At 37.7% G+C, this 15,263-nt stretch overlaps 1 protein-coding gene across 2 annotated transcripts in view; it reads left to right on the top strand.

Annotated features, from left to right (window-relative positions):
* OLA1 (Obg like ATPase 1) overlaps positions 1-15,263 on the top strand; it is a 144,022-nt gene that overhangs the window by 61,831 nt on the left and 66,928 nt on the right. For both annotated transcript variants that reach the window (XM_063429743.1, XM_063429742.1), the window contains exon 5: positions 10,444-10,619. In XM_063429743.1, coding sequence (XP_063285813.1) covers positions 10,444-10,619 — 176 coding nt within the window. The remainder of the gene's footprint in view (positions 1-10,443; positions 10,620-15,263) is intronic.

Here is a 15,263-nt window from a genome sequence, read left to right as displayed (position 1 = left end):
CTGCATGGAAGTGTCAAACTTTCCTCATAGAGATGTATTGAATCAACTTATCTCTATGATGATATCCAGATTGGATCAGCGCAGTGTTTTGGCGCACGTCCCCATTAGCCTCCCAATAATGAACTAGGCCACCCCTCCCACAGCCAAGAGGCCTGTTCCAGCCCAGGGTCCCATTCTCTACCCTGCCGCCCAGACCTGCCGCCCAGCCCAGACCGAAATAAAGTGTTTTTAAATTTAAATTTAATGTAGTGCTTTTAAAAAGAAAAAAAACATTTGTTTTTACATTTTGTACATGTTGAAGAGTTTTTTTTTGTTTTGTTTTTAATACCAAAACAATATAATAGGACTATAAAAATAACTCGGCAAACAGACCTATAATTTATTTAATACATTTTTACAGACTTTAAATTAAATTTTTTAAACCTTTTATTTTACAATTTGCCAGTTATATCAAGACATGTACTGTTTGTTTTATCTGGAAAGAGAAATAAAACGAACCAATTTAAGATAAAATGTTAACTTTCTTTTTTTCCCCCTTTAACATTTCAAGACTGATCATCAAGAGTTGCAAATCATTTGTGGATTCAATATTCACAATTCCACATCCAAGAGTAATTGCTTTAATTTCACCCAATTTAACCTATACTTCACACCATCTCCATTCAGCCTTAATCGCTACTTTCTCTGCATAAGAAAGGCTGATAAATCTCCACAATTAGCCCGGCAAATGATTACAACTAGTTAGCACTTAAAGGAGACAAAACTTAAAAGATTAAGGCTTCTAACAAAGGCATAAAGAAGGCCCCAAGTGGTGTTTGCACAAGTCTTGCTTAGCGTTGTATTATATTGCTCAGTTTTTCCTTGTGTTTTATTTACGTTGAAGACACAGGCAGGTGTCCACATAAAAAATGAAGAAAAAAATGCTGCCCGCACCCTAAAATGACACCGTCAAGGGTGTTTCATTTTATTTATTTATTCTCAAGTAGTTTACTTATTTGCATGTAGTTTTATTTATTAGTTATTAGTAACCACACTGTTTTACATTATCCTCAAAACATTTGTGCACGCTGGATTTTACATAGCATTTTGAAGGAATGGTGCTGCCGTAGTGACCAACATTTATACATAATACAGATTAAAAGAGCACTATAGTGCCAGGAAAACAAACTTGTTTCCCTGGCACTTGTTTTCCTGGCACTATAGGGTTATGTCCCCCCCTCCCGCTGGGCTTAAGGGGTTAAAACCCCTTCAGCCACTTACCTTTCTCCAGTGCCGGGCTCCCTCGGCGATGGGGAACTCTCCTTATCCTGCCGATGTCGGCGCTGAATGTGCATGCGCGCGTGCATTCAAGCCGCCCAAAGGAAAACATTACTCAATGCTTTCCTATGGACATCCAGCGTCTTCTCACTGTGATTTTCAGTGAGAATCGCAGAAGCAGCCTTCAGTGAGACAGCCACTAGAGGCTGGATTAACCCTCAGTGTAAACATAGCAGTTTCTCTGAAACTGCTATGTTTTCAGCTGCAAGGTTAACACTAGAGGGACAGGCCTAAAAATACTGTTTACAATCCTTTTTGTCTCTCCTATGCAAGTTTGGAATCCAGCCCCCAGCCTCAGAGGCCCCTTTGGAGGTGACCACAGGTGTGTGTGTGTGTATATATTAATTTTTTTGAATGGGATTGTCACTATTACTATAACTTTCATTGAGCAGATATATAATTTGCATTGAGTATATATTCCTCCAAGCACTATCACTTTCATTGTTTAGTTTTGACTCTGTTTTTGAAATGCTTTTATCACATTAATGTTGCATTCTATATACTCACAATGCTCTTACAATAGTCATTAAATAAACTTGCACTAGCACTATTTAATTTGTCTCCCACGTTGGAATTAGTGTAGGACCCACCGATATTGGGGTAATGTGAAGTAGTGGCGGGCTTAACAACATGGCCATATGGTGGAACTGAATCCGCATATTTGTTTGCTGAGATAGGCAATTTTAAGTATAATTAGAAGATTTAAAACTATTTTTGTGTGTGTGCTGTAACTTAATCTGTGCACTGTATTTTACAGGCTTGATTTTGTAGTCAGTTGATTACCGGTATTTTACCATTTGGATTTGAAAATTAAACTATTGTAGGGTGCTCTGTATTATTGTAAGTGTTTAGTAATGGTATGACTTATTACCAGGGGTCCATCGTGTGCCGCTCCACACGATGGACCGCTGAGAGCAATCAGCTGACACTCTGTCAGTGAGCTGGCCTTTCCTACTCTTACTTCTGGCTGACAGGAGGTGCGACTCCTGACAGACCCCAGCTAGGAAGTCAAACCGTTAGTTGTTTACAGCTACAAAGGTTTTGACTACATAAATGTAGGAGTGCCAGAGCACTTCATGGCACCATAACCACTCCAGTGAGCTGTTGTGGTTATGGAGCTTGGAGTGTTTCTTTAAGTTGTGATTTTTACTTTGTAATTTTTAACTATCAGCAGAAATAGCTAAATTAGCTGGGGTTTTTTTTTTATGTGTTTTTTTTTTTTTTAAATGTAAATGTAATCTTCATTTTTTAAAGACTGGTTTCAAAGCATGAATTCAATGAGAAACCAAAGTTTTAACTTGGTTTTACTGCAGTATCACATCAGACGTGAAGATTAGTATCAACCTGGGCAGGTGTGATGGAAATGGTCTGGTTGAGTTTAATTTATTGCATAGTAATTATATATTCCTGCTTTTCACATACTGAAATACACACTTTTTTTATAGTGCATGGTACATGGGAAATGGAATTCCATGATACCCATAAAATGTCAATGTGTCATCTTTTACCAAAAGTATGCAAATTTTTTTATGAAGATTCAATATACTTATATGGCAGTTTATTACATTAACCATGGATTGGGGAAAATGGGTTACTTTTATAAACAAAGCATTTACAATAACAGCATTTAGATTGATCCTGGTTCCACATTGGAGCTGGCCCTCCTCCTAGAATTTGAATTGGTATTGCAAGACATGTTTGATCGCAATCAACCAGGAAGTAATGGCTACTTTACTGTATGGGTCATAACTTAAGGTTTCACTTGTATTCCTGAGACCATGGAGTCATACCAAAAGTCTTAATTGTAGTCTTATGGAGCTTTGCAAATATAAGCATTATGTCGTATAACCACTTCCAGCAGATATACGATCTGCTGTGGTCAAAAGTGTATATTGTAACATGAACGAAATGACTGATATCATATTGACATCGTGAGAATGACTGGTGGGATACAGTTACGTTTTTTTTTGGCAGGTGATATCTGGCTCCTAAATGTATTTGAGCTTAATTCAAAAACCCAATGACGGGACTCCCACCGTTTCTATTTAATGTGACAATTGTGGTGTTGTAGAATACTCATCCTTAATCATTGTTTTTGTTGTTGTTGTTTTTTAGTCTGGCATCTGATCTAGGTTTCTAGTTTTTAGACAAGTCTTTTTAGCACTTGGATAATCCTCTGTGCCAAAACCAAGTTATAGTTTTCGTATTAGTGTAAAGTAAATTGCTGTATTTTAGACCTCTTTCAGTGTAAAGATTTATACAAGGCTTTCAGCTATTCTTGTATTTATATCTTATTAAGTGGCCTTCCTGGTTAGAGGCAGACAAAGGCCGCCTCTCGTTTGTATCAGCTGGTTTTACATGCAAACTTCCAGTCCAATCAGCACCTGCATTTAAATACCACAAATTATAGCAGCAAAACAATAATTCCGCTGATTAGCCCCTTTCCATTTCTTGTAAGTGAACTGTTTATGCTGTGGAGTACCTTTGAAAAAAAGCAAAAGCCAAAACAGCCTTGATTAGTCAAGGAGTAATTGGATGACTTGATTTCAAGCAAGAGAACGAATTGGTTGATGATAGCCTGCAACTAAGTGTAGTGGTTCTGTTCAGATGAATACATAACATACAGCCATCAGATCTTGACATGGGTAGAACATGTTGGCTGCCTGGCATGCACAGGTATTTTTAGACTTGTTTTCTAGTGATTCTGAAGATCAGTTACATGTATCACCCTCAGCCAGTTTTACATTGATGGGCATCCTGGAACTGTCAGAGTAGGATGTGAAATGTCCATAGTTCTTCAGTTTAAAAAATCAAAAGTGAATTTTAGAATGAATGGCTAGGATCCATCTGTCATATTTGTTTCAAGAGTCAAGTAATTTTAACTGTAAAATATTTATTTATTTTTTTTTGTAGAGGGGAAAAATGTATTTTTAAAAAAAACAAAAAAAAAAATTTATTTTCATTTCCAAATTTATTTTGACAGATATATGATCAGTAAAATCCAAAGAAAAAAAAAAGCTACCTGCGTTTTTTCCCAAGTTCTTATGTATATTTAAACAAATGGCGGTTATTTAGTTACTCCAATGGCCAATAGAGGGAAAAGTCCACCTTCCATGTCAAGGCAAACCTCGTAGGCGGGTCCTACACTAACAATTCACCTTGCTTTCTTAAACTTCTGGAAAAGATATCTGTAATGAGACAGAGAGGGGTATTTTTTTATATAGACACCCCTACATGCTTATTAACCCTTAATAGGGAACACGTGGGATGGGCGACAGCAATAAGTCTTGCGCTCAAACTCCCACTACTCTTGGGCACTCTCTTAAGGGTTAATAAGCATGTAGGGGTGTATATAAAAAGTACCCATCTCTGTCTCATTAGAGATATCTTTGCCAGAAGCTCAAGGAAGCAAGGTGAATGGATAGTGTAAGACCCACCTAAGAGGTTTGCCTTGACATGTCAGGGGGGCATTCCCTCTATTAGCCATTGGAGTAGCTAAATAACCTCCATTTGTTTAAATATACATAAGATTTTGGGAAAGAGCACAGGTAACTGTTTTTCTTTGGTTTTTACTGTATGTATTGGGACAGATGAGTACTATGGTCATTGCTGCCGCCCAAGAGTAGTGGGAGTTTGAACACAGGAATTGTGTTTTTTTGTTTTTTTTTTGTAGATATGATATAAGTGTTTCTCTATTCTAAGAATGAAGTGCTGATGTGCAAAAGGACATTTTTTTGGGGGGGAGGGGGTAATATACTATTGCAGCGATCTGAGATAAATGAGGGTTTGTTTTGTGAAATATAAAAATCAAGTGTGTTGTGCAAAGTTGTGCTATAGTTATGACCATATTTCCAGATCTTCTGAAAATTGTTGCGTTCTGTATTTATTCGCTAAAGGGACACTATAGTCACCAGAACAACTACAGCTTATTGAATTTGTTCTGCTGAGTAGAATCATTACCTTCAGGCTTTTTGCTGTCAGGGCCGGCCTTAGGGGTGTGCGAGCTGTGCGGCCGCACAGGGCGCCATGCCAGTAGGGGGTGCCATGCTGCCGACACAGCTCGCACATGGCCTGAGTGACAGCTGTAAGGGAGCTCAGAGCTCTCCCCTAATGCTGGTAGCGCTACACAGCACAACCAGCATTATAGGAAAGCTCTGAGCACCCCTCAAACAGCACCCGGGTGGAGGATTTTATTATCCTCCACTCTGGTGTATCATAGAGCCAGGGGCGGAGCTACATGACATGTGGAGGCAGAGCTATGCAACAGGTGGGGGGAGCGGGGGCACAGTGAGTAGGTTGGGGGGAGCAGGGGCACAGTAGGTAGGTGGGTGGAGCAGAGGCAGTGTGATGCTATGTGAGGAAGCTGGCATGCCTTCCTGCTTCCCCTCTCACTTACCAGGCAGAGGGTTCAGTGTGTGTAGCTTCGGCTGAGATGATTTTTCGCACAGGGCGCCTAAAGGCATAAGGCCGGCCCTGTTTGCTGTAAACCCTGTCTTTTCAGAGAAAATGCAGTATTTACATTACAGCCTAGTTATAACTTTACTGGCCACTCCTCAGCTGTTAGAGATCCTTCCTGGGTCGTGGCTGCCTAAAATGCATCCAAACATTCAGTATCTCCTCACTCTGCATGCAGACACTGAACTTTCCTCATAGAGATTCATTGATTCAATTCATCTCTTTGAGGAGATGCTGATTGGCCCTGGCTGTGTTTCAATTGTGCTGGCTCTGCCCCTGATCTACCTCCTTGTCAGTCTCAGCCAATCCTATGGGGAAGCATTGTGATTGGACCAGGCTACCACTTCTGATGATGACAGCAGCCAGCTTGTTTTTCTGAGGAAAACAGCATGCAGATCTACAGCTTTAGGCTTGAATACAGTAAAATTTTACTATATCATTTGGTCAATGAGGATCCAGCAACCCAGTAGGAAAATAAGACTATTCTCAAATATTTACAAATATAAAATGTGCAAACATATTATACAGTAATGGAGATCTAGCCATCAAGTCCAAATTCAAGCTCTTCCAACAATCTAACTCATACACTACTAACGTGCCTTTCCAAGCAAAGCAAAATAGAGAGCACCTATCAGTGCGAATATTTTGGTGTAGTTTTAAGATTTCGATCCCAGTCCAGGACGTTTTATTTTTAATTATAAACTGAGATTATTAAAAGCTGTACTGCAATGTAATTGCTGTTTTATACAATGATAGAGAGACAAAGCTTGATGGGTACACTTTAAATATTAATTTGGTATACAATTATATTTAAAGGAACACTCCAACCAGGAGTGTCCAAGTACTTTACCTTCAGAGCTTAAACCATGGCAACGATTTAACCTTAAAGCTTCTTTTCCTCTCTCTAACGTAGTATGAAGAAGGGCTAGCCGGGCAGCGTTAGCTGACATTGTCATCCTATAAATGAGAGCCTATTGCGGGTAAATTAGTACATAGACTGGAGTTTCCCTCTAGCTTCCTCAAGGCTACATTTGCCAGTCAATGAGCAGTATGGGAACTGCTGTTCACAAAAATAAATACCATTTTAAGGTGGCTCTGTTTTCAAATGTTGCACCAATAGTTTGAAATAAAAAAATCATTATAGTTTGTATTTTTTAATGTAACTACTCCTTTAACACATTGCTCCCTTCATTAGTAATTCATTATGTTCTTAACCGTGTGTGTATCATCAGCATTACATTCTTTTGAAAGCTTAATGTCTTTGTGTAGGTAAAACTAGCTAACTGCCAGTACCACTAGAATATTTTTTTCCCCCTCTGATTATTTGCATAAAGTCTTGTTAATATGTTGCCCCACCATATCATCAAAGTGCATAAAGTCATCATACATACTTCAGTAATATGTGCCTTGCTCTACCCCCGTGCTTTCTGTTGGCAATTTTAAATTATGTCTTCCGCTGCACTTTTAATGTGTGTTAATAACGTGCTCCTAGTAAGGGCCAGCTCCATTTTGTTCAGTTTGTGTGAATGGTTGTCACTCATCTATGACAAATGCACCTTCCTTAGCTTCTTTGATGGCCCCCTAAAAACCATACCCTCAAATCAGGCCGATTGAAATTAGCCGCTGTGTAAATTGTGTGTCTGAGTGCTTCATTATCTAATCACCATCAGAACCACAGTGATAACGTAGATTGAAACAGGGGAGAGGTCTGCCAGATGATTTCAGGCCAATCACAGTTTCCCATGGAAACTCAGACCTTGCTGCAAGTCAGCGATCAGAGCTTTATATCCCTTCCTGGAACGTTCTTGCAAATATGTAACAAGATCTGTGTGGATGAGAGTATTCTAATATGATAGTGATAGCTTTAGCTGTCGCCAGTGCGGGGTTACCATGGAATACCAGTTACTGGGGATTAAGATTGAAAATGGCTACTCTTGGGTTACTTTAACATGTGTACAGCTTTGAAGAATGTTTTTATAGGTATCTGTAAAGGATGCTGTGTGATCACCTAATGCAGTACATGCAGTTATATACATTATGGGGGAAAAAACAACTTTAAGAGAACAAGCAAGACTTTCTTGTGACTTAACATGCAGACGTTTAGTATAATTTCTAGGCAACTTCCTCTGAATACCTACATACCCATCGGGCACTGCGTCATATCTAAGAATTATATGGTTTGCTAAGCAAATTTAAATTAAAGGCAGACACACAAATAGACAGAGATATATCAAGGCAAAACAGTGCAATGTTGGGTGGAAACTGTTAAAAGGCTGCTGTTTTATACAGCGATTGCTCCTTACTTAGCATTTGCCCCCGAAAAACACCTTGCTTTTGCCTTACTAAAATATTTTTAAATTGCTTAGCCATTTTTAGTAAGGGTAAGTAAGGGTAAAACAGGGTTTTAGGCTAACGGTTACTGTAGATATATTTTTTTAGCTTGGCTATAGTCCCAGTTTGGTTAATTGTGCAAACTGGTGTTTAGTGAATAACCCCGAAGTTTCCCGCTTTTATAATTGTCCTTCATATAACGCCAACACATCCCATTAAGCTTTACAATTTAGCAAAAGGAATAAACTGCAAATAAGAGACAAACTATTACAAATGTTAACCGGTAAATGGTGTGGACTAGAGCTCTGCTCACACAATCCTATAATGTTGAATTGCTTGTCTGTCTATTGTGTGTGTGTATGTATGTATGTATGTATGTATGTATGTATGTATGTATGTATGTGTGCGCGTGCACATTAATTTACTTTTGTGACTTTTTTTTTTCGTTTTGTGACTTTTATACTTCAGAGTAATAGTTAATGCACTCCTCCTTACACAGACAATATTCAATTTGTCATATTTATTTAATTTTTTTTATTTACTACTAATATTCAGGCTTGTTTTCCAAAATGGGATTAACTTAAATATCAGTGCCCTTATATTTTATTTAAAAAGTAAATCAATAGAAATAACTTTCTCAATGCAGGGGTACTTAGGATTTTTTTTAGACCTACAGGGGTACTTCTACGTAAAAGGTTGAGAGACACTGCCTTAGGAGACAATCATGCTTAGCTTGGAATCCAAAAGTAGATATTTGAACCGAAGTATAGGTGGGATAATGAAATGGAACACATGGTTTTATTTATTTTATTTAATGTAATTTTGATCTATTGGTTCATTTGATGTACCGTAAATGTATTTCTCTAAAAAAACAAACTAAAAAAAAGTGTGTTTGAAGGTTTAAGATATATAATTTTTATATTCTTAAATTATAGAACCTTTTACACACATCCAATTCTCTGTTTAGTATAGCCACAAATTGCTGAAAAGTGGATGACAGTCAGTAGATGCCCATTTCATTTAAATTCATTGAGCAGTGTCTAATTGCCATTTAGCATTGCGTTTAGCGTAAATTCAGCACGACAGAACATGATTACTAGCTGCAATTTAATACAAATACTATTTTTTTCATGGGCAGCACCAGACTCATTAAGTATAGTGTAAGTGGTCATATTACACACTTTATCCAGCATCCCCATTTGCCCCTGCTCTGTTAATGGTTTACAAAAAACAGATCGAGTCTGATTTTCAAGTGATACTGGGCCAGTTTTGTAATATTATACAGGAGAGGGCATTGTATACTGTGCTTAGGATTCACAAAATCCTTCATGTATATAATTATGGTATATTCCTTTAAAAACTGTTTACCGTGGCAAACTGTTTTTCAGCCTCTTTGGCAAATTCATTTTGCTTGTCTTGTGAATGGTGGAAGATGTGCTTGCTGTGTGTGTATAAGAAAGTAGTGATTACTGCCAGTGTTCTGTCAAAAAGATTTGCCCATCTGCAAATATTTGGTTAAAAAAAAAGGTGTGCAAGTCCTGGTTTACATCACTTTAAATTGCATATATGTGTCAGCTTGTTATAATGTTAATTGTTTTTCAGTAGAGATGGAAAGGTTTTTTTAATGTTTTTATTTTCTTGTTTTTTTTACTCAAATGAGTTTATTTTGTGGGGGAGAATAAATTCAAATGTATGGCCTTTGTTCTCTTCCAATGATAAATGCGTTTTTTTTTGTTTTTTTTACAGTGGTGTTTATGTATTTAAACCTATATTTTTCTATAAGTCTGAAATCATTGCTTTTCCTGTAGTTCAAAAAGAAACAAATCCTGGAAATTAAAATACAAAGAAAATACTGAGGATGCAATTCTCAAATAAAAGCAAAATATGCATTTCTGTCTCTAGAGGAACTGCAGTGAAAAAGACTTCAGTGTTTTTGCTTCTGTGTTCAATCTTGTTGATAAAGTTACTTGCGTTGTTTCTGTCCTCTCGGGTCTTATTTGAAAAATAAGAGTTTAAATGCCTCTGTATTCCGAAAATGGAGTCATATTGTAACTGCATTAGTTTATCTTCATAACTTTAATGTAAATGGTGATTTGATTTCTACTAATGTTCTGCTTTGATGTACCCCTTTCCCTTCACAGCATGGGGTTTACCTGCAATCTGAATTAGATGGTTCAGTTATAATATGAACTGGGTGTTAACTCACTGCTGAGAGTTGGCAATAAGCATTGGTTTTCTGTCTTTGATGCAGGTGGACTCTGTATTAGAATATATTGCTCTTTCTCCTTGTTAGACATGTTTAACCGTTTGCCTTTTTTTTTTTTTTTGGTTTTCTTTTAGGTGCTTTTGATGACGACGACATTATTCATGTTGAAGGAAGTGTTAACCCAGTGCGTGACATTGAAATCATTCACGAGGAGCTCCGTCTAAAAGATGAAGAAATGTTACATGCCGCCATTGATAAGCTTGAAAAAGTCGCTGTGAGGGGAGGAGACAAAAAGTTAAAGCCAGAATATGTAAGGAATTTTTTTATTTTTTTCCCCTTCTCTTTTTTTATCCTTTTATGTTAACTATATTTCTTATTATTCCCATCTCTATTTTTCCCACCTTTTAACTTTCACTTCATCAAAAAAAAAAAAAAACGCAAACCCAGTGACTTATTAGCTCTAATGTATCTCAGTAACGCCATGTGCATTGAGAGCTCTCACTGCTGCCATTGTTTATACTACTTTAAGAGGTTTTGAGCATGTTTTAACACTGCTACCTACTGAACCTGGTGAAACAGTGTTTCTCCTGAAAAAAAATGCACTGCACTGCAAAAATGTTTGGGGAAATGATGCTTCCTCTTTAGATCCATTTTGCATTTTCTTTGTTTTATCCTTTGTTTCCTTTTACTATGTTATATTTGCTTGAATAGATGTATATGCTCAAATGTAAACCCAAGACATCTAATGTCCTCTGCAATTTCATTGCCAGTTCCTTGCTTCTGCGCATTACCCTTATACCCATGTGTAGCCTGTTTCTGTGTTTGTACCTTATTTGTTCGTAAGAGATATATTTATAGCAAGCTGAAATGCACAAGAAGTTCATTATTCCTTGTGTGTTTAAATGTGATCACCGGTCAAAGGCCGTTCCTACTTAAAATCATTAGAGAGGAGATGCTTTCTCTGCTCCCAACCTCGGGTCAATACAATGAGCTAATGAAAGAGCTTCTACAAGTCCTCTCTCAATGTAATGTTCAGATCGCTTTTTAAGGTTATCTTGTTGATGCCTTGGATTATTCAGTGTCAACTGGGTGAATATTCATGGCAAGTGACATATTTAATAGGCTCTAAAGTGTGTTAATACAGAATGTCCGTGTTCCCCCCCCCCCCCCCCCCCCTTTTTCTTCATCTTCTGTTGAGAACCTTTGGCTGAATGTGTCAGTTGCCACCCTTTACATTGTGAGGTTTGTAAAATATGCAAACATGGCAGTGATTTTTCTTTTTCTATTTATCTGCATTATGTGTTACATCATATCCTTAAACCCCGTATGATGGGACCAGTCATGTTGAAGACTGTGATTTGGATGTGGACTACAGACATCTTTAATTGACGCTAACAGCAGTACGCCAGGTGGCTCAGCAGCTGCCCCTGGTGATCTGTAGAGCTGTGATGTGTTTTAGTTACCTAGTGCACTTTAAACTTCCCTGAGTTTCCCTTTATCCTCACTTTCTGGGAATAGGCACATTTTGTCAAAAACACAAGGTTGGATCTAAATCCCCAATACTATTGATAAAGTGAGAGCAACCCAGCACCTAATCACTTCTTATGTTTTTTAATAAGTGCTCAGCACCTTTCAGCCACTGATGGGTACCTGGTCAGTGCCACCAGTGAGGTATGGCTAACTTGTTGCTGTCTCTGATGCAGATGCCAGGGAGCTGTTTAGGTTATGTGTGTTCTAGTAGGGTGTCTTGGGTATTGTGTAATCTAGTTGACGGTGCCATGTGTATTGGGTGACCTATAGATGGCTTTATAGCCATCTAATCCTTACTTGTAGTTTGTTTCTGGGGGACTGCAGTGGACTACATGCTTATCTGTGTGTTCCCATAAAACAGTTTATTTTTACTTCTAAAATGTTTCCTTGTAATTCTCGCTCTTCAAAGTTGCTGAGATATGAATAAGTGCCATTTGCAGTGGGTGCCTGTATATCTGTGGTCCCCTTCAAAAACATGACTTTCTGTAACATGATGTGCATGTCTACAGGCCATGTTTTAAATTACCAGGAGCATAGTCCTAGGAGATATTGTATACTCTTAATATGCTATTGATACACTGCCGAACCATTAACCGCCCCTATTGTTAAAAAAAAAAAAAAAAAATCAAAAAACTTAATTACACCTGTGGTTGTCAATCTATCGATCTGTCTGTCTATATATCTCTTTCAGTGAGCAGGCTCTTCTTTGTTTGTTTTAACATTACTCAGCATCAATAATAAGCATCTTTTATAAAAGTCAATTTTATTCACTTTAGCTTTATTTTCCTCCCTAGAAATAATGAAATTTTGTTTAAAAACATTGCTGAAAAGGTGACAATACACAATGGTAGATGCTCTACAGGGGATATTTTGACTGGCCCATTGTGTGATTTGTACTCTTCTGGGAACATGCTGGGGTGAAAATCGTTGCCTGTCATGGAGAAAACTGTTCAGAGGTTCTTTAAAAAAATAAAAAAAAAGTCCTGGTATCTTCAGAAAAAAAATGGTGGTTGTTTTTGTCAGGTGAGAAGAGCTCCCCATCCCCCCAAACCCCCATCACAGGATCCTGTGAACTAACTCAAGATCTGAGTTCGTAATTTTTTGTGTATGCTGAGTTTGTAGTTCTGTATTTATTTTTTGTTGTTGTCTTGGGGCGGGAGGGGATATTTTGTTTTATTGATTTAATTTTAAAGATTTATCCATAAAGAGTAATGCTGTTATCTACATTTGTGAAATAAGGCCTTGACCTCAGCCTGGAATTAAAGAAACACAAATGTGCGTTCCTAAAGCTATAGCGCTATACTCACAGTTTAGGGCCCCCCTCCTCCCCTGCCAGGACTATAAAGGTGACTTAAGTTACTTTTTCACTACTGTAGCTATGGTCCCTGGCTTTTTTCCACCATTAGGAGGCTAGTGTGTATATGCTGCAAAACTCCACTCTGCACCAATCAGATGGTCTCTCTCAGAGCATCTGATGGAAATAGTGCAGTTTTACTCCACGGTTTCACGGTAGCACCTCTAGCGGCAGGTTAACTTTGAGATAAAAATGTTGCCTTTCCTGCAGAACAGCAGTGCTTTCAGCTGCAGGGTACCTTGGCACCCGTTGCAGATTATTGAAATGATAGGGTATTTTAGAAATGGAAAATATTGTAAATATTTGGCACTTGAAGAAAACTATTTTCGGATCACAAAACATCACCACCTACTTTTACTGCTTCCACTTTTAGCAGGATAGCCTTTTTCACTGTGCACATGGATTACTACAGAGTGTACATGTGCATGTATCATATCAAGCCATTTACAGTGTAGGCTGGATTAGCGCTCACCAAGGAATCAAAGTATGTATTTGCATGCAAACACATTTTCAGTGATACAATGTAAACCCTCCATTGCATTTGTTTGTCTCAACAGGTTTATTATCACGAATTATGTATGCCCAGCACCCTTCCACAGCCTTTGATTTTTGGACTCCGTTTAATTTCCATGTAATGAGACAAGCCTGCGTCCCTTAAATTATCAACCACCTTTTCGTACTGCTAACAAAATCATTGAACAAAATGTACAACAAAAATTCCCATACTCCTTTCATGCTCCAGTTAAATGCTTTTTGTTTATCAATAAATTAGCTTTGCAGCAAAGGCTTTAGTTTCAAATCATGGTTATTTTTTTGTTTTGTTTTTTTTTAAATGTTCGTATGCCTAGATTTACACCACAATTAAATAAAAAAAATCAGTTGCTCAAGAAAAAAAAAATATTTATTTCTATACATGGGAATCTATTACCTCCCACCACCACCCCCACCCCTTACGTGAAATTTTGTTGCATGTCTCTACACAAGCAGCTCCTGGCCACTCATTGCAGTAACCAGCTGGGCCATTTCACCTGCTGAAGCTATTAAGGAGGACTCTCTCTCCCCATAGATTAATCCCCTTCGACATTAGGATTTTTTTTCCCCCTTCCTCGCACTGACAACCGGAGCAGGCATTCAGAATTTGCAGGTGGCCAGTGTGACGCACATAATTGCCTACAATTTTAGGCAATGAATAAAAATGGTCTACATTACTTGTCAAAGGTTGTATATGCAGTGCCAAGGGAGATCTATGGGAAGCCTTTTAGGGTTTAAAGAACATTTAATAGCAAGGCTGCACAGTGCTTTTTTAATCATAATGCATTTGTAATATAGCACTTTGATCTTCTCCTTGCTGGAAACAGTGTTACATTAGCCACTTTTAAACATTTTTGTGAGTGAAAATTTGCAATGGCGGGAGTAAAGTGATTATTCTCTTAGGCGGAACATGTTGGATTTCATTAAAAAGTTTTAGCAATCCCCCTTACTTGTTAAAATCGGCAGGGAGCACCTCTTCCTGGAGTGTATTAAATTAGCTATGCTTTTGGAAGGATTTTTTTTTTCTCCCCCCCCCCCCCACTTTTTGTTTTTTTTTTTCCATGCAACCGAAAAGAAAAAAGAAAAAAAATCAAACTATGTTTAAGTGTGCTTTTTTTTTTTTATTTATTGTATTTTTTTACGATTTCACTTTTCAAATGCGTGGCAACAACTTAGTTTGTTTCATTTTGGAGATGAAGAGTAATCCTAAATGAATAAATTAAAACCCAAACTACCTAATGACTTTGTTAATCACATTGACTTGTGTTTGTGTTTGTGAGCTAAGTGTGTGTGTGTGTGTGTGTGTGTGTATATATATATATATATAATCATTTAAAAAAAAAACAAAAAAAAAAACATTTTTTCTAAACAAAAACTATCCTAACTTTTAAATCTACACTTTGATGAGGCTGATTTGACCTCTTTGAACATGTGCCTTTATAAACACCTGCTTGTAGGACTGAGCCACATGCAGTTTGGAGATGTACAACGGCAAAAAATGATCAGGAAAGGCTTGAAGGGATCACTTTGTGTCACTTG

This window comes from Pelobates fuscus, chromosome 8 (genome assembly GCF_036172605.1).
Source record: "Pelobates fuscus isolate aPelFus1 chromosome 8, aPelFus1.pri, whole genome shotgun sequence".
Taxonomy (NCBI): Eukaryota; Metazoa; Chordata; class Amphibia; order Anura; family Pelobatidae; genus Pelobates; species Pelobates fuscus.
Note: the sequence above shows the minus strand (reverse complement) of the source record. Positions and strands in the feature narration are given on the sequence as shown.